We start from the raw sequence: 24,364 nt of genomic DNA, 5'->3' as shown, positions 1-24,364 counted from the left end.
AAAAATCTGAACCGATCTGATCGCTACATCGATGCAGGAAGATACTAATTTTAAGTGAACGAAAGCCAAATGTTGTCCATTGAACAATTGAACATGAGTCCATTCGAATCAAATCATCTCATTAATTAATTAATTTTATAAAATATTCGACAAGTTAAGACATTAATCAATATTTATAGTTGCAACCCGGTTTCGTTTTCATGGTATTGCACTAAGATTCTTGAAACTTTAAACGTGCCAAGCTGTAGCGTTCAAAGCATAGTTCTAGAAGTGCAAACCATTTATCTGCAAATCTATCCGCTTTACGCCATTCTCTCGCGAAAGCGTCAAACAGGTCAATGCAACAGCGACGTCAGAGAAACGCAAAAGAGAGGAAATTTTGCTATTGAAGCATACCTGGCGCTCGAGCGACTCGTTTCTAGGACACGTCTGACACCGAAGAATTCCTATTCGCCACTTTCTTTGCAGCGAGCATTCTTCCGCGGCAGCAGGCGCGCTGGAAACGAGACACGAGCCTGCCCACTTCCTGCCGCGAGTGTCGCGCTAAACGTCGAAGGCACACCTCGCGAGAGAAAATTAAATCTGGGAAAAAGAGGGTAACAGGCATGATTCTGCCGTGGGGACAGACGTGCGCGCAAGTTTCTCTGGAATTGTAGAATTTCTTGAAGGAAAATGAGAGAAAATACGAAGTAGGACACTGGGTCTCGGTGACGGAATGCATTCTGAAGGATCTTTGTTAACTCTGATTGAATCAAGAACGTAGAACTGTAGTCACAATGGAAGAAGTTTGCTGATAGCGAACATTAGAAGGAAATATTTTGTATGGCTTCTTTCGACTATTTCATCGTTTTATAAAATTTAAGAGCGATAAGTCGATCTTGAATTTCGCTTCTTTATCGCCAAATCTTGTTGAAAAACGGACCTTTGAAAGCAAAGTAGATTTCTCGAGATGACTCGTCGTTGTTAACTGATTTGGGACGTGTATACCGAAATGCAGATCAAATTATACAATTTGAACTAATCGCGATTGCGTTGATTATACCTTTTATTTAAACATAATTTGGATCAAAGGTTTTATCTCTGACGTCAAAATTGTATTCATCGGAAATACAATAATATCCATATTCCTCTATGAATTTAGTTTTAGTCTTAATTAAATTTATTAATAAAAATACCTTGTATTATTATCAGTTATACTAGATACTAATTTTACCACCATAACTATACATAAGCTGGCAAGTATCTAAACAATACCTTCCGGTATTATTCGTCGGGTAATTAACCAAATTCCTGTCCACAGACGATGTGGATCAAACGGCGCAAATCTGGCCAAGCGAATGCGAGTCGGCCGAGTTACATAAATTTCGTATACTCTCCCGTTGGAACAATGTTAATTAAAAGCTAATTAACACCGGATCGGTCGCACCGCGTCGCTTGTTAATGCGAACGCGAATCGCGCTATCCCTCGAAACTGCTTATTATTAAGTCCCATACATGACATCCTTTTACAACTGCAGCCACGCATGCTGTTCCACGTGCACTAATGGTCACGTGTATGCGTGAACTCCACAAACAAGTTGACTAGGTGATGCAATAAGTTTGTCTCTTTGACGCTTGATTTTCTACACAGGGGACCGAACGTATCGTGCAGGAATCGCTATTGCGATCATTGAAGCGGAGGAATTTCAGATCACGAGTTGATAAGGGGAAAAAATGGCAAAGAGTCGTAGATCGACGTTTATAAATGTTCATGTAGGTGGAGAAATAGCAAGATGAATAATGAGAATTATAAATAAATGAACGTGGAAACGTGTGTCAATAGAGCGAAAAGAAGAGAAAAGAGAAGGCGGAATTTCCTAATTGAAGGAAGCAGTGCCTCTTATTTGAAGTAAAATAGCCGTATTAATTTAGTTTCTTGGTAAAGGGAACTATTTCTAACGAACGAAACACACTTTATGCGTTTTCACTCTAGCGCGGAGAGGTGCTGAATTTTCACGGATGAAAGAAACTAAGGGCGAGTAAGAAGAATGGTCGTTATCATTTTCAAAAACGCTTATATTTTATTCAAAAATATCTCGACGCACTTATAGCTACCTATACGTATGCATCAGCTCTGGTATCTGTAAACTACGTAACATTCGGCATACATACTCGTATGTACATATTCTCGAAACGGTGAACTCGACAGAGTTTCCAGGCCGAACTCTCGCCTGTTCCTCTCAATGGACGCTTATCGTTTCTAACTGAACGAGTTTCGTATATCTACAAAGCGCGCTCTCACTCTGTCTCTCCTATCTACCTTTCCCGATTCAATGTTAGAACTTGTTGCCTGTTATGATTATCGCGATAATGATAGAGTAACTTGTTCGATTAAATCTATTCTTTAGACCTACGGTCGAGCTATTTTACGAAGTCGATCTCTTAATCATATAATACATGTACAAATACACCGTAGAACGATCAAATCTCGTCTCTGGAATTGAATTTTCTTTTCATCCCTGACTCCACCAACATTTTACTTAAATTCCTGCAAACGAAATTTGGACGTTCTACAGTAGCTGCAACTTTCTTTCTAGAAATTGGCACTAAGAATTCAAAGACAGAATACTGTTGGTAAATATCCTCTAACCCCCCTCCCCCCAACACTTATACATTGACGATCTTATACCCCTATTAAATTCTTGTTTAACACATCGTACCAACCATAATTCCAAAAAAGATTCAACGAGCTTGAAACATATTCGAAACTGATCATTCACACACCGTTACAACCATAAATTTCCTAAAATTCTCTTATCACTGTGTCTACGATCGATCGTACTAGTTATTGTCGCATGATCTACTCATATATGATCTACTCTACATGATCTACTCATATACGGAAGATCGCGAGACTCAACGGCATTTAACGGCTAATATGCTTACTAATTCGAAAACGCGAGTCGGCTTGAGTGTACTTATCTACATGGAAGACGAACGTGGCCCGTGGAGGGTGGCTGCCACCCACGCGGAAGGAGCGAGGAAGACGCGACGCGTTTCGAGCGAACGATAAGCACCGGTGTACTGACTTCCGCGTGAAACTCTCGCTCGACGGTCGACGTAATTAATTAAAGGACAAACTTCACTGTCCTAGCCGCGCTTCTAATTCTAATCTTATCGGTGTTCCCTTGCCGCTCGAACGATGCCAGTGTCATGAACTTTTCTGCTAATTTTCATTCCTTTCACTTTTCCTGTAACGCTAGTTTATCGATAGTAGTACCAATTTCATATGTATTTCATCCTAAAATACAAATTTTTTATGATTTTTATGATTGACAAAGTTTTCGTTTGTCATATAGCACTTCAAAATATCATTATTAGTATTATAACAATAAAAATCTGGAAAAAATTGCTGGTTTGTGTTCCAGAATTAACATGACAATTACTTTCACATCTCCAGTAGGTAAAATGTGGAACGATATACATGGGAAGAGGACAGTTTTCATAGTTTAAACGAGGAGAGGAAAAAAGGCGCACAGAGTAACTGTGTGAAGCTAATTGGAAGTTTAAATTGCATCCGGAAGTCCAATCGGATAACAACGTTTCCGCGAGGATCTCTTGCGTTTGTTTTTCATCGGCAGGTTGTTTTTGTCTGAAGAAAATGGCTCGCGAATAGGACATCAAGAGATGTGGAAAAAGGATATATGTCAAGGAAGATGGAATATAAGCATGATGACGGATTATACTACTAGAACGAATATAACAAAGAAAAAAGAATGGAATCGCGGAGAGGAAGCAAAGTTCCGACTCTATTCGAGTCGTCCTTTTAAATAAGAAACGGCTATCCATATACTATTATGTTCCCACATTCCTATTTTTCCCTATAGATTTCTCTGTCAAAGTTTGAATAAAGATTTCAATTTTTATTTTATAAACCAAGGTTCCCTGATAGCAAATTCGATGAAATTTTTAGCCGAATTAAAGTTAAACTCACGGCATCGTACGAGCGACGAAAACGCCACGGAAATAAATAACGCGTTCAGATGTTAATATTACATGGCTTCAGCTCCATGAACTGATAAGGCACGTGTAGCGTGGTGTTGTTGTGTTCCACCAGCAGGTGACCTCGCCTGGGAGACGCACCCACGACCAGAACCGTTTCACCCTTCAGGAGCACCACCTCCCCTTCACCCTCTTCTGAAAGAACAATAACTCTACCCGTATTTGGAAAGCAAAACCAAATGCGTAGTACGATGAATCCAGGGAAGAATCATTCTAGAATAAATCGAACCACTCTGCACGAATAGAATTAGAACTCGAATCTCTCATCTACTAACACAACTTAAACAAATTCCGCAAATTTTTCATAGGGCATTGTTTTTCTTTGAATCATTATCAGCGATAAATATATAAATATTCTCTAATACAAAATTCGACAAAAGGACGAAGTTATGCTATTTGAAATTAATATCTAGTAAACCGTTAATACACAAATATTCCCTAACACGATGCTTAAATTCCCAAGTTTAATAAGATCAATATTTATTAGAGCAACCATCTCCTTACCTGGGAAGGGCATCTTCATGATTCTAGTCTGCGGATAGCCCAACTTTGTGTTTCCAGTCACGGTGTACGATCTACTGGGCGGTACCGGAGGTGGTCGTTCCTGCAACAAAGTTCCATTTTGTTTCACAACCTACAGTCAAGGCCTTGGAACAGAGATCTCCATAAAAACATGCCAGCTCTGCTTACCAAATCCAATCCGAATAAGGTGCACGTTTGCTGGATCATTTTCTGGTCTGCGCACTTCTCCGATGGATCGGGAGGTGGCGTGCCAGCGATTGGCTGAGGCCTAGGTCTTGTTCCGGTTCCGGTACCCGTGGCAGTGGTAACGTTCCTTTGAACGGTTCCAGTGTTAGCAGATGTGGGTTGTTGAGGCTTTTTCTGACCGATACCAGATGTTACACCTATAGTGGTTTTCCTCAAAGGCCACCTTCTCCGCACCCGCCAACCTCTCCACGTGGACTGAAAATAGGTAAAGAGATAATTTAGCGTTCCTTAATTAGTAACTCTTTTTTTAATGTAAGGTGGAAGACTTTTGATTAGATAAGTTTTATTTCTCCTTGTGTCAAAAGTATTTGTCCCAATAATTATTGTTTCTCTCAATAATTATTTCTATATCTTCAAATGCAAGAAAATTAAAAAACGATATTTTGGGAGTAAACGATTGGAAATGATTCCTATTTATTGTTGTAATAATTCCAGATGGAATACCTCGATTGGAAAGCATTTAAAAAGTGGAAATGGATCAAATACTTTAAGGAACTCTGAGGATATTAAACAGCATACTTCTTTTAAATGAACAAAGAACACTAAACAAGAAATAGCGGAAAGGATTTTATTAACGTTTCGTTGGTAATTAAAAGATAAGGGCGCCGCGAAAAATCTCATTACCTGTATCACGGTGGCGGCTTTCCTGCGTGTTTCCGAGCGTAGGTTCTCGAGCTGTTGCCTAATGCCCTCGCTGAGGAAGATGTGCCTCTTGCCAAGCGCCCAGCTGGTGCTCGCGCCGAATTTGCTCTTCAGTTGCTGTGCGTTCTGCAAAATGAGCTTCGTATCCTCCACCGCTTGTTCCTCGGCACGACGCAGTTGCTTGAACGGCGCGATCAACCTGTACCTCGCATTGAACGCCTTGAAACGCATCCGATGCGGATATCCTGCAATTTTTTCGAGCCGACGCCCTCTTCTCAACTAAATGTTTCAAAAGAATAATCCTAACAATCAAATAATAAACTATTCTCTTTTCAATAGTACATTTTGGATAAGTATTAGAATCGTTCAATTGAAAGATTTATATTACGTCTTTGCCGCCTGATATTTTTATCGTCAAAAATTATTATATAATGCACTGCACAAAACACCTATTGTTTCAGTCATACATCTACTACAATTTTACATTGTATACACGATCAACTCTGGTGATACAACGATTGATTAAAAATAAACAAATGTTAACGTCGTGTTGAACGATCGTAAATTGATTGAAATTTGATTGAAAATTGACTTAAATGTATGAAAAATTAACTTATTTTTATTATACATACTACATACACATTTCTAAATCTGAGAAATTAAGAAACATTCAACTCCCACGACTTCCAAAATTCTACTATTTTCAGGGAGGGATCATTGACAGGGATAAGATCAAACGCCACAGGCGATAACAGGCAAAGAGATCTACCACGCGCGTATGTAAATTTCCTGTCGTAGATAGTTTCAAGACGTACCGCCGGCCATTAGATTCACCGTCTCGAGAACCTGAAGGGATCGTATCTGACGCATAGTCACGCCTCTGTCTAAGTGAAGAGGCGTCTCGGTACCGTTGCTCCTAATGCACCTGACAAAGTGGGGCCTCGCGTGGACCAAAGTCCTCAGGAGATTATCCAGCCTCGTGTGGAAGTCCTGCGTTAACGTGGAGATCGGCTCGTCTCCGTTCAATCTGAAAGGAAATTATCAACGATCGCTCTTGCACCTCGTAAAAATCCTGCCGACCAAAAATTTCGAATCACATTTTAATTGTATCTACGTATAATCTCCTGCCAATTTTATTACTAATTTAAATAACTTTGTAGAAAAAAAGATTGTCTAAGATGATAGAATTCCAAGCTGATTTTCTTGTTTTTTAATTCTTAAATTTTATGGAACAAGTGGCGATTCCAAATTTTTGGCTGTGCGATCAGGGTCTTTTTCTTACAGGTCGGTATGGGATGTGGGCGATATTCTGAAGCTGACACCCCTGGGCACTGTATCGCTCGCGTAGAGAGCTTTCAGTTCGCTGCCAAACAGATGGGTCGCGAAACCAAAGCTACACGTGTGCTTGTAGAATACAGCTACCAGATCGTCGGGAACCACGTCCTTATTGGTATCTTTATAGAAAAATTCCGTATTTTATGGTGTACCATTGTGAATAGGGTTTTGAGGGGGATGCCTTTTTATTCTTCGGTTTCCAATATCGAACTACGTTTGAGGTTTGGATTGAGAATTAAATTGTGAATTAAATTCAATAAAGATTTCGATATTTTGCTTCATATTAAAGATAAAACTTGGTAAACATTATAAAACAAGCTTCCCACGAAAAAAAATATAAAGAATCATTGTTGATTTAAATAAGACGTAAGGATAAGTATAAGAACATATATGTACATTAAAAAATATTATCATCCACATACCCAGAAAATCGGAGGCATCGTAAGTAACTCTGCCAGCGAAATGCTGGATCCCAAATGACCTGCAATCTACGGTCCTAGGTTCGAACAACCGTGGATTCTGTTTGTGCTGAACCTTCACTTTCGCCACGTAGCTCTCAGCAGTGCCACGAATCGAACATTCGACATCCAGCATACTCAACAGACCGGTTCTCTACGAAACAAGTCGGAAAATCCTCGTACTACATGCTTCTCGATCGTTCGAACAAATCCCAGATTTGAATGAATTATCGAAACTTCTTAAACGCTCACCAGAGAAGAGATGAGATCGATACATGGCACGTTATCGACGTAGTCCACCTCCACGTCGCATCGAATGCCTTCATCGCGGCAGCTCTCGATCGAGCTCTTAAATATATGCGTGTTGTAGAAATGTTGCATGGTTTCCGCGCATAAATTGATGCACAGATGCTCCAGTTGACTTGGTTTTGGATCCTCGAAACCAAACATGTCCAGGATTCCGATGAAGCCATCCGTCGCGTGCCGTACCGCGTTGTTCAGCGCGGTCATGCTTCTGGAACCGGTACCACCTGCACGTGACACGAGAGATTGCGACTAATAGAGAAAAGAATAAATTTGGAAGTAATGAAATCTATAAGGGTGGCAATAGGTACGTTTTAGTTAAACAGTTAACTGATGCAACGTCTTTGAAAAGTATGTACGTAAAATGTGTCGCATTGTTCACGCTATATACAATTTCTTCATAATAATTATTTATATTCTTTTCTTTGTCCGTTTTATTTCGTCTTGGCTTCCAAATATTCAAAGCATCTTAAATTAAGTCTTCACCAAAATTGTAATTTAAACAATAAATTGTAACTACTTTTTACACATGACGAGTATACTCGTCATAACACAAAATATTGCCATTTCTTCATGACGAGTATACTCGTCAAAAACAGCCAGCTGGTTTTGTAGTACGTGTTATTTCATATAGCATGCCTTTGCTAACCCCTCTGCCTTATAATATCGAGTCATATTCAAGATACAAACTGGTTCCGATGCAACAAGGATAAGATTATATTTGCAACAAAGTTGTGTTTCAACGTTAATTTAAACTTCAGTTCGTTAATATTAATCCTTACCAAAGATTAATAGGTACAAATTATTATCATTCAACATAACTTTACAGCAATGTAGTGAGATAAGGCTCACAGTTAAGTTATTAAAAAAAATTGTAAGGCAAGGGGTTAATTTTCCTTCCTTAAATAAGTTGCAATTGGAACAAAATTTTATTTCACATTCCTTAAATAAATTCACTTATTCGTTCAATCTGACAATTGTGCCTACCATACCGCTCATAATTATTCGAACAATTTCAATAGTCGATGAACATTGCTTGAACAATTTAAATTTGAGACACGTACGACTTTTTACCAATAATACGACCAAACCAAAATCTATTAATCCGACAGAGGGTCGTATGTGTTAACAATAGTAAGGTACCAAGTGACTTTTAATTAGCTTTTATACTATTAAGGAAATACAATAAAAAAAGATTCGAATAATTATAAGAAAATGATTGAATTGTACGTATACTCTATATATTATTTGTAGAATTATTAGTCATTTTTAAATGACCTATTGTACCACAAATTCTAGACTTCCACCTACCTGCAGAACTGCCAATAGTGGACGCATGTTGACTGGTCACTTCGGCTTGATTATGAACAGATTCATTCGAGTCCGACGAAAGTGTACCAAGGGTGGAACCTAGCCTCTTCAGGCTGTTGGCTCTCCTGACGATCGTAGCGACGGTACGGCAATACAGAGCTTTGGCCAGCGAGTCCCTGGTCATGTTAGACTGCATAAACAAACACCCTTCAACATGGTTCCGCTCCGACCGATCGGCGGCGTTACAGCACAGATTGCACGGAATGAGTTAACAGTACCATATTTGCGTCGCAGACCGACTTCACCAGCTGGCCACGGGCATTGTGCGTCCTCGAAGTGAGTCCTCTAAGCAGTGCTGGTGGTGGCACGCCTAGAAGAGCCGCGACAGAGGCTAATTCGTTCTCTCCGATGACACCGACTTCGACTCCCGGTCGATCCGTGAAACCAACGTTGCCCAGGATCAACACTGCCGCTAATACTCGCACTACATCTAAGAAGGGTATACCTAACACACCTATAAATAATATAATTGTATGATAATTGAATTTGGAATATTTGGAAAATTTTTTCTCGAATATTATTAAAAAACATAATCTTCAGGATTAAATTGTAAATGATACGTTTTATTCTGAGTGGCAATAGCTATCCAGATATTATTATATCTGTGCACTTCATGATATATTGACTAAAATTTGGAATATTAAATGTTGAAGATAAGGAAGTTAGAGGAAATTTATTGTAGATTTTATTAAATAATTATGTACTATCTAGAAATACAGGTGGGCGATTATTATACCTAAACAGGCCTTCCACGCTTGGAACCTAATGGCATCTTCAGCTTCGTCCTGCCTAGTGTCTCCATGCTGTAGATACCTCAAGTTCTTTAGATTGTAACCCTCCAAATTAAGTTTGACTAGCGAATAAGGCAAAAACTAAATAAATATTCCAATAATCAAACATCCTGTCGTATCAAAACCCAATTCTCTACCTCGTTCCTCGTGCGACAAGCCGGCTAACATTTGGTAAAATATGTGGTAATTCTTCTCGTCCGGTAGTGGCCTGATGACTCGCGTTTGGTCCAGAAAATAGCAGTGTATCTTCGTTCTGTACAAGGCACCGTCCGTAACCTGGACCTCTATAAAGTGACCCTAGAGGAACAACCCCCATAATCAATTCTACCCTTTGCCAGAGGGAAAAGGAAAAAGAATGAACTGTCACGTACTATCCTAGAACTCTCCGAGTTGGTGGCAGTCTTTGCAGATCCCAGAGACCTAAGAACTGTGAAGGCCGCTGCCAAATGTTTGAAGGCGTCCGTTTCTGGACCACCTCCAGCCACGTCGAACAATTGCCTAAGTAACAACATAGAGGCGTATGTCTTGCCGGAACCACTGGTCCCTAAACAGCAACAATTAACATATAACTCTCAGAATCGTCGTAAAATAGATCAAATAATACACATATAGAAGATAGATCTAAAAGTAAAAGAGATAGTAAATATAACAAGCTGTATAGGTATTAAATAGATTAAGAAGATTTGTAGATGAAAAATGTCGGCTGCTTACCGGAAAGAATGATGGCCTGGGGGTATCCGGTTTCCGATTGCTGTCGCACGGCCTCCTGAACGACTTTGTTCAGTTGGGGCGCCAAAGGTACGGCCCTGGTGCTCGTTAAGGTCAATGGATTCCTGACGTCCGTATATGGATTGATACAGACCAGTATGGGGCCCACGTTCGTCTGAAACGCGTTTCGATTATCTACTCGTCCGATTGTCGGTTCGTTCACAAAGCGTCTTGACACGCGGCGATCGCGGTACAGCCCTCGTCAGGGACGATGCGAAATGAGACTACTTTTTCCTTCACTGTCCAGCCGTGTTGCTTTTTGCATTGTTATTGCGTATCGGACGCGTGGGTTATGGATGCCTAGATGCCGCGTGCTTTGCAACCAGCCATCAGACAAGATTAATCGCAGCTCGATCTTGCTGAGCCTGATTATACCAAGCTGATACTAGGGGCATCTATCTTGTCTTTGTTATTACGTAGCACTGATCACCGCGAAATTATTCCACATAGAAAAAATTTGAAATTAAATTATCAACAGAAGAAGGGGGGGGAGAGATAAGTCACTCACTGGAAGAATCCTTTCTACGATCTATTAAAAATTGTTTAGATCAAGAATGTTCATGCATTTATTGGATATTTTGTTGCGCGAAAATATTTAATACGCATAAGATATAATATCTGTCGATGCTTAATCGGCGAAACAAATCTGCACTAAAATTGCATAAAAATTGGAATTTGCACAAACATCTCTGGTCTACTAGTAACGATCGACTTTTCCTCACAAAAGAGAAAGAATACATCCTTGAACTACGTCTTTTCTAGAGATCTTCGTCGAGCGTGCCTGAACAAGATTCACGAGTTGATATTTCAGTATGCATCGCGGTTTATTTGAATAGCATTCTGGAAGAGGGTTGGAAGGACGCCTGGAAGTATGGACACTCGAAAATTGGGACATCTCGGGTTGGAAAACGAAGAGTGGACGAGAAGAGAGGTTGATAGCGCAGTCTGATGCAACAATGTACGAGCGGCGAGGCTTTGGCGGGTCTCGATTCCTATTAGAAGCCCATCTAGAGAAAGCAACGCCACGCAGGATGAACAAAAAGATGAAAAACGCCCGAAAGCCGAGTGGGGAGAGAGAAAACCGGTCCCACGTCAGGCCCCGTGGCCTCTGATGTTCGCCTCGATTCCCTTGTGCTGCGAGCTTTCGTGCAGCTAGCTCGTACAGTCGAGCTTAGATTCCTTTTGAAATTCAAACCGGTGTTAACACACGTGTTTTACATCATTCCTTGTTGATTCTGATTTTTCTGTCTACAGCAATTGGCGACTGTATTTGCATACTCTTTTACCATAAGAATCTTTCATGAATATATTATGTGTACTATATGCACCATTTTGAAATTTCACATTAATATTGTAATGAGACGTGACTATAGTGATTATGTCGACAAAGTTTGAAATAATATCGAAAATGTATACATAGAAGATATCTGTCGCAAGCATAGACTTCGCAGAGCTTATTAAAGCATTTAATTAATACAATATTTAATGAAGTCACGTTTAGCCTTATTATACGATAACGTTATTCGTGCCTCGTTACAGTGCTAATGAAATTGCAAAGTGTATCGTTAACACAGCTAATTTATACACAAAAATATTCAAATCCTCTGACAATTTACTGCCTGTATATGTGTACTTATGGTTTCATCGCGCAATATACACTTCGCAAGTAAACAAATACGTAAATAAATTCCAAACATAAACAAGTCCTCCAATGTAAACAACTGATACAAAAAAAAACGATTAAAAACGATGAAAAGAAAAGTGTAAATAAACAAGCACGGAATGCAAACACGTGGAGAATGTAATCAAACGATTGGATAATGAGAAAGGAATAATTAATCAGGTGGCGGATATCCGTAAGAAAATGACGAGCGCGTTCGTTTGCAAAAAGTAATTGCGACTGGAGCTACAGGGACCGGAAACGGAGCCGTTTTTGCGTCCATCAGAGCAGCTCGGTGCAATCAAACCGCGCGATATCTGTCCACGGTCAACGAGACCATCGACAGACTTTTTCACCCGAGGCGTTCCCTTTCTTTCGCCTCGGTTTCCCCTCGTTTCAACGACCTATTGAGAAACTCCCGATTTCTCCTTCGAGCACACGGCTATCTCTGAAGGGGATACTCGGTCGAGACCTCGTTAAATTCGACAACCCGATAGTACATCGGGCCGCCCGAGCAACGATAATCGATAAACCAGTAAAGGGAGGAACAAAGCTCCTTTCGAGGATTTAAGAGTTAGATTAATTGATCTTCGCGGTGTTCCAAGTATGAAAACTTCTCGAGCGTTTTCACGATTTTACGAACGTTGCAGATGTTAAATGGTACGGTACAGTATCTTTGCTAACGGGGCATTCATCTCAATTAGAAGCGGCGCGAACTTATCGTGTCCTGTCGTCGCTATCGAGGCCGAGAGTGATTGATGCACCGGCCGATTCAATTGGCGAAGGGCAAAGAATGTGCGGCTCGATTAGGTGAAATTTGTGCCGATTATCGGAATGTCAGATTACGGGATACCAACATAGAAGTCGAAACGAACGCGCCGATATCATTGTGCTATGATAAAAAAAAACTTGAACTATCCCAATATCTACGTTTTTCAACATGTAAAATTCCTCGATTCTACCATTAGTCTGACTTTACATAAAGTAAAGTAAGTTAAATAAGTAATTAAAGTATAAAATTCATCTTCGGGTTATATATTATTCTACATTTGGGCTACAATTATTTTTAATTCCAGATAGCCATCGAATGAAAAAAATAGTGAAGAAAGAAACACTCACGTGGTACTGTTTGGCACAGAATCGAGCCTGTAGACACTTGAGCACCGCATCCTCCGTCAGTGGTCCAGGTAGATGAATGAGGTCGTCCAAGGCCGTGGAGGTTGCAGGCCCAGACGAAGCCGCGGTACCTTTCGGAAGACATCGGTGCTGACCCTGATTGCTCTTCGCGTTTTTCACGTCGGCGATAATGCTCGAGATCGGTGGCGAGCGTAGACAGCCCAACGCCGTCACGCACGACACTATACCGTCGTCAGAAATCCTATTGTGCCGCTTTGGTGGATCCAAATCTGTTCACAAACGCGAAATCCTCTTATTAATAACTTTTCCTATTGGTAGAAATGAAACATAACAGGTTACTCGTGTATTTATTTGACAAAAGCTAGTTTAATTTTAAGTCATATAATCGCCTAAATTGTGAAATATTTTACGGTATCAGTGAAAAATGGAGGCAATTGCTTTGTGAAGTAGTCGAATGATGAATCAGCGTTATAAATTTCTCGAGGACAAAGTAGATACTTGGTGCGTAATGTCTGTGTGTGCTGCACGAGGCGTGAAGAGGTTAGTATATCAGAGAATTTTGGTATATCAGGCAGCAGAGTCAGAGAAAAAAGATGAAATGTTATAGAATACTAAGTTTAAATGTTACAACGCGTTACCGAACATTTTCCAGGTTTCTTCCTTGGAGAAAATACGAGAAAAATAGGTCTGAATGGCAGCGACCGAGGAGCGTTCGAAGCGTGTTCAAACGAATCGCGGCTAACTGTACCCGCGTGCAATTTCGCCAGGCGGGGCTCGATTAACCGGAAGGGATCCGAGATCAGATGCAGCATAGCGAGCCACGTGAACTGCTTTAGTCGACGCGCAAATATTTTTATTCTTCTCGGCTGGAAATCGCGCGAGATGGGGTCGCGTTGAAATAAATCGCAACCTTTCGCGCTGCGATATTTTTTTATATTTTTGTTTTGTCCATCAACCCGAAACGGATAAAAAAGAGAGTGGGAAAAGGGGGTGGGGTGGAGATTTAAAAAACAGTAGACACAACCTGGACCAAAATCCAGGGACCAGAGGAATGGTAAATAAATCATAAAACGTTCGACGAATCGTTGGGGAAATGGCAGCTCTGTAAACAGACGCGTTTACTGTTCCGATGATTTCGCGGGCAGAGCTTCGAACTCTGGTTATTTAAAATATCATCCAACCTTCGCCAATCCAGGGGGTGAAAAGGCTGCACTCGCCTGCGCTCTAACGTATCGCGAATTAACGTAATGACGATATTACGCGCCGTTTAAATATTAACGAGCTCGGAACGAACTCGATGGATGTCCACATGAACGATCCACTGTGGACAGTTACAATTTACATATATAGCATGATCCGTTTTAATTCGCAATAATCGCCAGAACTCGTCGCTTGATTATAGCCTTATCCGACGGAGTTACGTAAATTTCATCGTAGATCGAGTGATCATGATGGAACACTAGATAATGTAACGAACGCTTGATGGATAAAAATATAGATGAACCGTAGTTTTCGCCGTTTGATCAACTCGGTAATAAAGACATCGGATTGAAACGAGAATCTGGCTCGAAAGTAATAAAATTACCTATCGATATTACTATGATATAACATTCACATTTATCCTAGAATTTTAAAGCTACGATATTTCCTAGTTTTCAATATTTTTCCTAAACCACAAATTTTAAACTCGACTCAAATCCTGTCAAAAATTTCTCATCTGCACTGTCATCGTATATCTCCAAGTAATAATATTCCTCGACTTCTCTACAATATTATAATCTTCAAACTGATCTTAAATTCCGAAAAATTCCATGCTCATTACCATTTTAAAGTATCCTAAAACTATGTAAAAATCCTGAACCAAGTCCAATATCTGTCCTGTACTACGATTGCCAAACATAATTTTAAAACTTGCAAAAACACACACATTCACATCCAATATCAACATCACCAGATTCAACCTGTTCTCTGTAAACCAGAATCACCCAGTTGCACGCATTTCCTAGCGAATCCCCAGTACGGTAGTAATGCAGCGTCCTGCATCGACCATCCATCGAGATTCGCCAGGACGCGTGCACAGCGTGCACCGCAGCATACTGACCGGATATTAAATTATTAGCCGCGGTCGAGTTGTGGCTGAGCGTGTTCGCGCCGGCGTGATTGACGTGCGGATGGACGATCGCGGACGCCGTCAGCGTGTGCCCCGAAGGATGACCGAGGCCGTGGGGCAGTGTGCCGGAAAGCGGTAGCGTGGTCCTTGGTGGAACAGCGGGCGCCGGGGATGACGGAACGCCGCCTTTTTCCGGGCTCTTTGACAGGGGCGCCGATGCACCACTGTTCGGCCCTGAATTGTTCGGCGGCTGGTTCACGTGCAGCCGGTTCCTCAGGGTCACCAGTTCCGTGCTCAAGCTCCTCAGACGTTGCTGGAGATGCACCGCTTCGTTCGACGACGAGGCATCTGCAACACAACGGATTACGTTAGATCTAGTTATTAGAAGGTGCATCTTTTGTAATTTCGATTTTGGAAATTTTGAAATCGATGGAAGTTTCCCGGAAAAAAATCTCTGGCAAGCGTTTTAGAGGAAATTTTGTCTGTACTATACGGAAGAATCTTGATTATTAGGAGAATGATTAATAAAACGATTAGAAACGATAAGAACGATAGGGTGGAAATGTTAATTGATAAGAATTGTTACATTTTTAATCGGGTGTCCCAATTTAATTTGCTTCTGTTTAATACTGATGTCGATAAGAGAGTTTATAATAAATGATATTCTGAGATATGAATACAAGATTATTCGACAACGAGACATCTGTAACAGAACGGATTACGTTAGATCTGTGCATGTTTTGTAATTTCGATTTTGGAAATTTTGAAATCGATGGAAGTTTACCAGAAAAAAACTCTGGCAAGTGTATTAGAAGAAATTTTGTCTGCACTATACGGAAGAATTTTGATTATTAGAAGAATTATTAATAAAACAATTTGGTAGAAACGATATGAACGATTGGATAGAAATATTAATTGATAAGGATTGTTACACAAAACGCACGAAGAAAGGATTGAGTCTTAACCAAAAGGAGGCTCGTTACCTAGTCATATGCCTTGGAGACACACAATTACAATTCCTTAATTTACGGGCAACTAACACGCTCAAAACCATAGACTACGATTGCGACTATAACGTTCTCGTATTCCAGATAAACAAAAATACATCTGACTTCCTAACGCTGAAAACACGGAGCGGCGGACCCAGGTACAAGTACAAAGACAAGAAAGTAGGAAATATTACAAAATCAGCTCGAAAAGAACTGCGACTTAAATATCCACAACAATGTCAACCTAACAAGGAGGCAAATCGACTCGTTTATAGACGAAATAGAAAAACATGTACAAACCGCCCTTCAAGAATCCATACTAGAAATGAAACAAAAGTCGGCTTTCGAGCCCTATATCTGTAATAAAAAAAAATTACGAAACAAAAGCTTCATACCTTCCGAAATAAACAATCTAAAATAAAACTGTGGCGGATCGGTATCGACAGGACGTCAACAGGTCGAGGCATCAACGCGACGCAACACCTCCTGGGCGATCCGCGGGTACCAACCGCCAACACTAGAGGGCTACGACGATAACGAGTCTGTCTAACTCGCTAGCGGTCGAATATATGAGCGATTGATACAAATACCGCACCTAGCGAGACTCCCTCTACGTCTAAGGCAGGGACTACCAGGCATAGCCTTACTGACGAGTCCACCGGTAGTCCCGGGACGAAACGCACAACCCTCTTTTCATCCGCCACACACTTTTAATCGGATGTCCCAATTTAATTCGCTCCTGTTTAATATCGATGTCGATAATAGAGTTTATTATAAATGACATTCTCAGATATGAAAGCAAGATTATTCGAACAGTATGTGTCATAATTATTCGGTCTTTAAAATCAATCAAATTTCATTTCAATTTCGAAGCTTCGTGAAACATTTAAATCCTTCTATTTATTGAAACCAGAATAAGGCCAAAGCATACGATAACCAACCACGTTGAATCGTTAATTTTTATCTAAACCCATGAAGATACGCACGAACGTTATTTCATACAACATCCGCAAATACGAAAGAGTTAATATATTCACCGGAACGAAAACAGTCGAAATCAAAATTCATAGGGGCGGCAAATCACCTGCGAGAACCAAATTTTCAAGGGTCCAAAGAACATTTACCCAATCGAAAAGCTCGTCGATAGGCTGGCAAAAATCGTTGGGAGTCGGGGATGTTTGTTATGCGCGCTGGGTGGTTGGCAAACGAGGGTGCGCTCTCTCTGGCGCCGATAAAAGGGTTATTGCACGTTTCGCGAGCGCCATGGCAAACAGCGGCTCGCAAATTCGAGGCCGAGCCTCGTTTTCTAAATGAATTATTTCTATACGTGAAATGGCCGAGAGAGGACCTGGCCTCTACTTTTCGCCCCGCGTTTCCGCTTGAATTTTCCACCGTGTCCACATTATAGGCAATTTAGCCAGCCGCTAAAGGTGCAACGAACGAGCCCGTTTCGTTAATAGCCCAGCCCTATGGAAAATGTACTTAGCGCGCGAACACGCTACCCAGTGTGTCCACCTGAATATTTCACGTGAAAATTGTATGCGTCACGTAATCGGGTCGATCCTGAAAAATTCCTCGCCACTCGTTCCCGTGTCATTAGCCATTGATCGTGCCCCATGGAATTATTCATTTAGCTTCATAATAGCGCCACATGATAATATTCTGCGAGCTCGTTAATGTACAGTATGGATCGATATGCGTGGAACGATAGGTTGGCTGATTCCTCGCGGAAGAATGAATAGGAGACCATCTACAATGTTATCCCCCTTTCATTAGGATGAAGTAATTCAAAGGAGTAGAATTTTTGGTTTCTCCTTTTTTACTAATTAATGATCATCTTTGATAAATCTCTATTGATTTTCCCCGTCGTATGAAACTAGTAGACAATATTATGATAAAACCGGTCGTTCGTGTTATTCAGATATGCATACCATAAGCGAAGGATTTCGTTTAACAAAAATTATTCACAGTCGATCGTTGAATGTTCAAATAATGAAAGATTTTTCTACTAAAGTAGCAACTAACAAATTAAGTAGCTTTGAAGCTGAAACGTTAAAAATTTCTTACACAGATTTCTATCTTAACGACGTAAAAATGTCCAATAAATAAGAATTTGGAAAATTTTCGAAATAGATATAAAATTAGATACCCGATTTGCCAAACAAGCATTAATTAAGAAACCGAATTCTTATGATTTAAAATTATAAATAGCTCATAAATTTCCTAGAACAAGACAAATTTGAATTACAAACAACTCTTCTTCTTCTCCTTATCTATAGCTTAAGCTGTCCCTAATGGTTGGAACGTCTGCGAGACAAACTACCAGCTAATTCTAATCAGCCGATTCTCCGAACTCATCGATCAGACTCGTTATCGCGGTATTCGCGTTACAGAAAATCGAGGAATCGCCAACGTGGAACACTAAAAGGCTCTTTTCAACGGATACCAGTTCGACTGGTTTCACGAATATGGGACACGAGCGCCTGGTTCCGTAGTTTACGCAGCACACAGATACGCTGTCGATTTGTCATAGCGAACGAACGTGTTCGTTTTCTAAATGTTCCGATTAGAAACCAGTATATCCCGTCCCGCGGAGAAATGCCGTCTAATCTGCCCCGAAAGTCGATGGAAAATTCAGATAACAGCCTGTTCCTTCGTTGAAAAGAACCGCCTGAACTATAATCGAGCTTATGTCTACTCGAAGTGAGCTCGAAAGTGTCTAACGACAAATGCCTGGCATCTTAAGAATTTAATTCCTTGGAGAAATAGAACTATGGGGAGATTAAGGGATAATTGCAAGAGGAAGTTTGCTGACAGCTGCTTTATTTTTTTCCTTTGGTGTATTAAGGTGAAAAATACACTTCAAAGAACACCTGTTCTCTCATCTATGTAATTATTACAGCCAACCTGCTAGGCTGACTTTTTCATCCGGTTTATACCTCGGCCAACGATCGTTTGGCTCGTGTAACGTTTTCGTGATTAGTACAAAAAAGTAAAAAAATAAAGATCTTCTGAATATACACGAAGCGAGTAAGAAGGTATATGACTTGATAGCAATTAATCCACCAATACTATACCTGTACGTAATTCTATTCGTATTGTATCAAATTATACATGTACACCGCAATCGTGAAAATAAGTAAAAACAAAGCTTGGATGGTTGAAAAGACACAATTTTAATAACCTGAAATCTGCTACATCTTCTCATATTAGAAAATATTATGTGAGAAAGACTTCGTTATACTACTCCAAAATCGAATACAAAGTCCAGCTGAAATTAGGTCTTCGACCAACGCTCATTCGACACGCTACCGATCAGCTGGCAGAAAAAGAGTAAGAGGAGTGGATATTTCTTTATTTCATCAGCCTTTGATGCGTTCTGTGAAAGACAGCTGTCGATCGAACGTCAAAAGGTCATAGAGAAACGATACACCTGTCAACGAACCTGATTGCACGCTCGTGACAGATTCTCGGTCTCGAGGTCTCGCTTCAACATCTCCGCTATTGTGTCTTAGATTAACGGTACCCAGTGGACGGCTGTCTGCAAACAGAGTCGCGTTCGCGCCGGGAATACCGAGATCCTCGCGAGTTATTCACGAGAAGAGGAAGCAATCCCGCGAGAAAGGAAGCAGAGAAGACAGAAAGCAAGCGTACCAGACAGACACAACGTTTCTGGTCTTTCTTGGAAAAGTAGGAAAAAGAAGTAAAACCACGAGGTGCCATTCTCTCTTTTCGCAAAACTCGCAACGACGCCGCCTAAAGAGGCTGGAAGGAACAACCGTCCATTTCTTCTCTCTCTCTCTCTCTCTCTCTCTCTCTCTCTATTTTCTTTCTTGTCATTTTTTTTCCTCTTTTCTCTTTTTTTTCTATGTCTCTGCGAGAAACATTATGCGAGAGAAAAAGTTCTTGGTTTCCAGAGGGAATAAAGCGACGCGTCGAACGTCAGGCCAAGAAAGTGTGACTTTCGACGAGTCACCAGCTTCGAGGAAGTAATCACCCCCTTTCGAACTATGGCACACGAGAAACTAGGATTTACGAGCGGCCACGCGAAAATCACCACCATAGTGCTCGTACACTTGGCTTTTCGCTCACTCCGGCCTCTGACTCATTCAGAGGATTCAGGGGTTTGGCCATTTTCATTCATCTTTACTTGCTACGCAGGTCGGGACTCGTTCGACCCTCTTTTTTCTCCGTTTAGCCGCGAAGCTTTTTGATGCCCGTTAAAGAACGTCTTTTATCAAACTTACGAATGGAAAATACACGTATTTCTACATTAATCTCTACCTCCTATTTTTATGTGTACTACAAATCCTGAAAATTCTTATTTTCACTAAAATACATTCTTGTCTTTTATCAAACTTACGAATGAAAAATACACGTATTTCTATATTAATCTCTGCCTGCTATTTTTATGTGTACTACAAATCCTGAAAATTCTTATTTTCACTAAAATACATTCTTGTAATATTATAGAATCAAGAAGAAGAAAAAAAAAGTAGAAATTTGAATATTCATGGTTCTGGCATAAAGGTGTCAATATATGCGTTGTTATTTTTATCTGGAATCTAGTATATGAAAGAAGTTGACAATTTATTCGAGCTAGAATTGCTAGTGGCTACAGCGTTCTTCGTGTCTGGAAATGCCGATTATCGAGCAGACACTGTCATCGTATACCGATACTATCGCATGTCTGAGAATCGGAGACGCGAGACCTCCGTGTAAATAATGCAACGCGCGTACCGATCCGCGAGCCGCCGTTAAATAACTTATTTCCAAGTCTGCGAGCCTGTTACACAACTAATCTCGTATCCGGAAGTTGGTTGTCACAGGCGCCAACGGAACCGGTCGCATAAAACGAAACAACAGACGTTGGATCAAAGAGAGAAACTGTCTCCATAAACGAATTATGGCAGACCAGAAAGTCCGTGATTCAAAGAAAGAGATCAAAACGACAAAGATCCAAAAGAAAATCCGAGAAGGTCCGAGGAAATTAATGAGACGGATGAAGTAAAAAATGAACTGCGGCTGAAACAGCGAAGAGAAGGAAAATAGCTGAAAAGAGGGTAAAGAGCGGAAAATACAGTAAAGGCGAAAGAAATCGAGCCAAAGCAAGAGAAGAACAAAGAACACGAGGATCAAAGAAAAATATAGATCTACTAAAAAACAGATGGAATCAAAGGGAGGAAGAAATTAGAAGAAAGTCGGAGAAGCGAAAAGTAGCGGCAAAGAGAAAGAGTAAATATCAAAGAAACTGAGAGAACGAGAGGAAAGCTAAGGAGAAAGGGGGGCGGGGAACGAGTAAAAGAAGGGTAACTAACGCGAAGAAAAGGAGATAACCAAAGACAAACAAAGGCGAAAAGAGAAGTTCAGTGGAGAAGAGAACAGGAAGTAGTCGGAAGACCAAAAAGACGCGTCGTCGAGTGGAGTGGGAGCAGAGAGAAGTTCTAACAGCATGAACAGAGAAGGTGAAGAAGAGTTTGGAGGATGGCGGGACATGGATCGTATATCACAATGAGGTAAAAGTTTAGTGGGCCGTTTTGCGAGCTAAATGCATCGCGATCCATGAAACTCGACTGCACAGGGAGCACTTTCAGTCGCTTTCGTCGATCGAAAGCGATACTAGAACGATCTTGATTCCCGTAGGGTGCATTGTGTGTACGCTCTCGGTCAAAATGTATTTTAAAACGGTGCAAAAGCTTGGATGGGGAAAAAAGTGCATTTTTTACATTCAACTCGATACTTGACAGGGATAGCATGATACCAATCGACGGAAATTCGTCGATGACCGATCGAGATGCCGCACGAAATTAATCCCTTTTAGACGGCAGCCGATTGGCCAGCCGATCGGGACCCGAGCTTTCGTGAAAAATTTACGCGAATTCCCGGAATACCGCTCTCGAAAACACCGGTCAATTCGACGAGGAAACGATAGTACTTGGATGAGCTGGCTTTTAACACTATCAAATACTTTATCGGCGCACGATGTTTTATATTTTTGTAGTAGAGCTACAGCAAAATAAAATAATACTTCGATAAACGAGATTCTATGAACATCCAACACTTCCTGCAACATCCAGCAGCCATGGCTAATGCAACTGTTTCCTCGATCGAAACGTGTAATAAAAGCCAGACCGGAAACAGAACGGACAATTCGACAAGAGAATGATGGAAATTCGATAAACCAGCTCTTAACACTATGAACTATTTTATCGGCGCACAATATTTTATATATTTCCGTAGCGAACCGAAAAGTTAATAAAACAATTCTTCTATAATAAACAATAATCCGTAACCATCTAACACTTTCTGTACGATCATTCGAATAACCATACCTAGTGTAACTTTTCGCAGAATCAAAGCGTCGAACAAAAGGCAGGCAAGAGACAGGTCGAATCGACGAGTATGCATCGTATCGATGATTAATTATCCTCGCCACTTTCCACGGATCGTTCTAAACGTCGGGGACGCCTTTCCATTGGAAGACGTGGGTTGTATATGAAAGAGAGAAGAGACAAACGAAAAGGGCCTGGCAGGTATACACCGGACGAGAAGCAGGTCCTACTGCGGCGGAATTAAAGCGAACAGGTACCTTCGGGGCTGAATGCTCGTTCCGAGAAAACAGGTTCTTTTTCGTCTTCTTCTTCTCACGGCCGTCTACACCCTCTTCGCGTTAACTTACCGCACGACGACGAGTCATCTACCAACGATGAAGAACAGCGGAGCGAAACGAAGGGAAAGAACGCGCGGTGCCGTCTTTTACCCGCGACTAGGGACACGTTATGTATATGATCGGGACCAACTACTCGTTTATCGCGTCTTATTTAAATTCAAACTACATTCGCGCCATGGAATCGATCCTCTTATGCGCGCCTTGCCACGTGATATACGTATATTTCTAGTATTCTTAGTAAATAAAAACTTAAGGGATGTAAAATATGAAGAAATATTAGATACATAGAATCGTACACGTAGCGTCGCTATTGATTGACAAATGATTTGTCAACTGTGTAATTCAGATGATAAAAATTAGTTATAAATTTAATTATTATAAAATGATCTATAGAAGATATGCAGGCAGAACTTGGTGATTTGTAAACTAATTTTTTTCTCCGGGATTATTTAAAAATTACATTCATCGGGAAATAGAATAAATTGTGAAAGAAGTGTGTGAAAATTTGTCTAATATTATCTTTCATAAGTGAACGCATCGCCTATGATAAAGATCGATAAGAGCTCAGAATTAAAACTTCCAAACTACGAAGTAAAATTCAAAGTGTACGGCAGTTTCATGCTCCGTATAGTTATACGTTATACGATAGTAGGTTAAAATGCTTCGATATTCGATAATACCAAGAAGACATAATCTGTTTCAACCCGAGTAATCACGAAATCTTAGTAAGACGAGTATTCGAGAAATTCAGAACGAAGGGCGAAGAAACGAAAAGTGCGAAGAAAAAGAGAATGGAAACAGCGAAGACTATCTTAAACACAGCTGTTCGACGCGACCGGTCAGATAAGAGGGAAGACGAATCGATTGAACGGGATACCTCGCATTCCTCCATGGAGAAACCGCTTCATTCCTTCAAACGCGAGTCAAATATAATTCAATCATCGAATCGAAGCACGTTCCTTCTTTCCCCGTTGCATAAGACGAAGCTTTTATATTTTCATACACGAACGCTTATATTGTTTTCTAATTTGGCGAATTTTTAACAATTTCGTAGACTTAGAACAACAGATTTAACGCGACAATGTCGTAGTTTTAGAGTTTAGACGGTTAAAATCGGACGTAATCGGTTTTACACGTGGTTGCTACTCGATTAACGCGTAACAACGAAAAGAGTCGAAAAGCCACCTCGGGAAAAAAACGTAATCGAGCCACGAGTGAAGTTTCAACCGGTGGAAAGACCGAACTAACGACGAGGGTAAAGCGAGTAAAAAAAGACACTGGAGAAGCGGGAAAGGGGATAAAAGCGTTTTACGGCGGCCGC

General features: G+C 40.7%; 1 protein-coding gene across 1 annotated transcript in view; it reads right to left on the bottom strand.

The window, feature by feature from the left end:
* Window positions 1–1,884: 1,884 nt before the first annotated feature.
* LOC100746572 (unconventional myosin-IXb) overlaps window positions 1,885–24,364 on the bottom strand; it is a 95,514-nt gene continuing 73,034 nt past the window's right edge. Inside the window, exons 6-21 of the mRNA XM_024367255.2 lie at window positions 15,376–15,732; window positions 13,257–13,543; window positions 10,421–10,592; window positions 10,081–10,253; window positions 9,847–10,006; window positions 9,655–9,771; window positions 9,137–9,372; window positions 8,859–9,048; window positions 7,497–7,774; window positions 7,209–7,398; window positions 6,734–6,905; window positions 6,267–6,478; window positions 5,434–5,696; window positions 4,732–5,004; window positions 4,546–4,645; window positions 1,885–4,176 (exon numbers count right to left, since the gene is read on the bottom strand). Of these exons, the coding sequence (XP_024223023.1) occupies window positions 4,019–4,176; window positions 4,546–4,645; window positions 4,732–5,004; window positions 5,434–5,696; window positions 6,267–6,478; window positions 6,734–6,905; window positions 7,209–7,398; window positions 7,497–7,774; window positions 8,859–9,048; window positions 9,137–9,372; window positions 9,655–9,771; window positions 9,847–10,006; window positions 10,081–10,253; window positions 10,421–10,592; window positions 13,257–13,543; window positions 15,376–15,732 (3,338 nt within the window). The 3' untranslated portion in view covers window positions 1,885–4,018. The remainder of the gene's footprint in view (window positions 4,177–4,545; window positions 4,646–4,731; window positions 5,005–5,433; window positions 5,697–6,266; window positions 6,479–6,733; window positions 6,906–7,208; window positions 7,399–7,496; window positions 7,775–8,858; window positions 9,049–9,136; window positions 9,373–9,654; window positions 9,772–9,846; window positions 10,007–10,080; window positions 10,254–10,420; window positions 10,593–13,256; window positions 13,544–15,375; window positions 15,733–24,364) is intronic.

Source organism: Bombus impatiens, unplaced genomic scaffold (assembly GCF_000188095.3).
Source record: "Bombus impatiens unplaced genomic scaffold, BIMP_2.2 scf_0317, whole genome shotgun sequence".
Lineage (NCBI taxonomy): Eukaryota > Metazoa > Arthropoda > Insecta > Hymenoptera > Apidae > Bombus > Bombus impatiens.
This window is presented reverse-complemented; position numbering and strand designations above follow the sequence as displayed.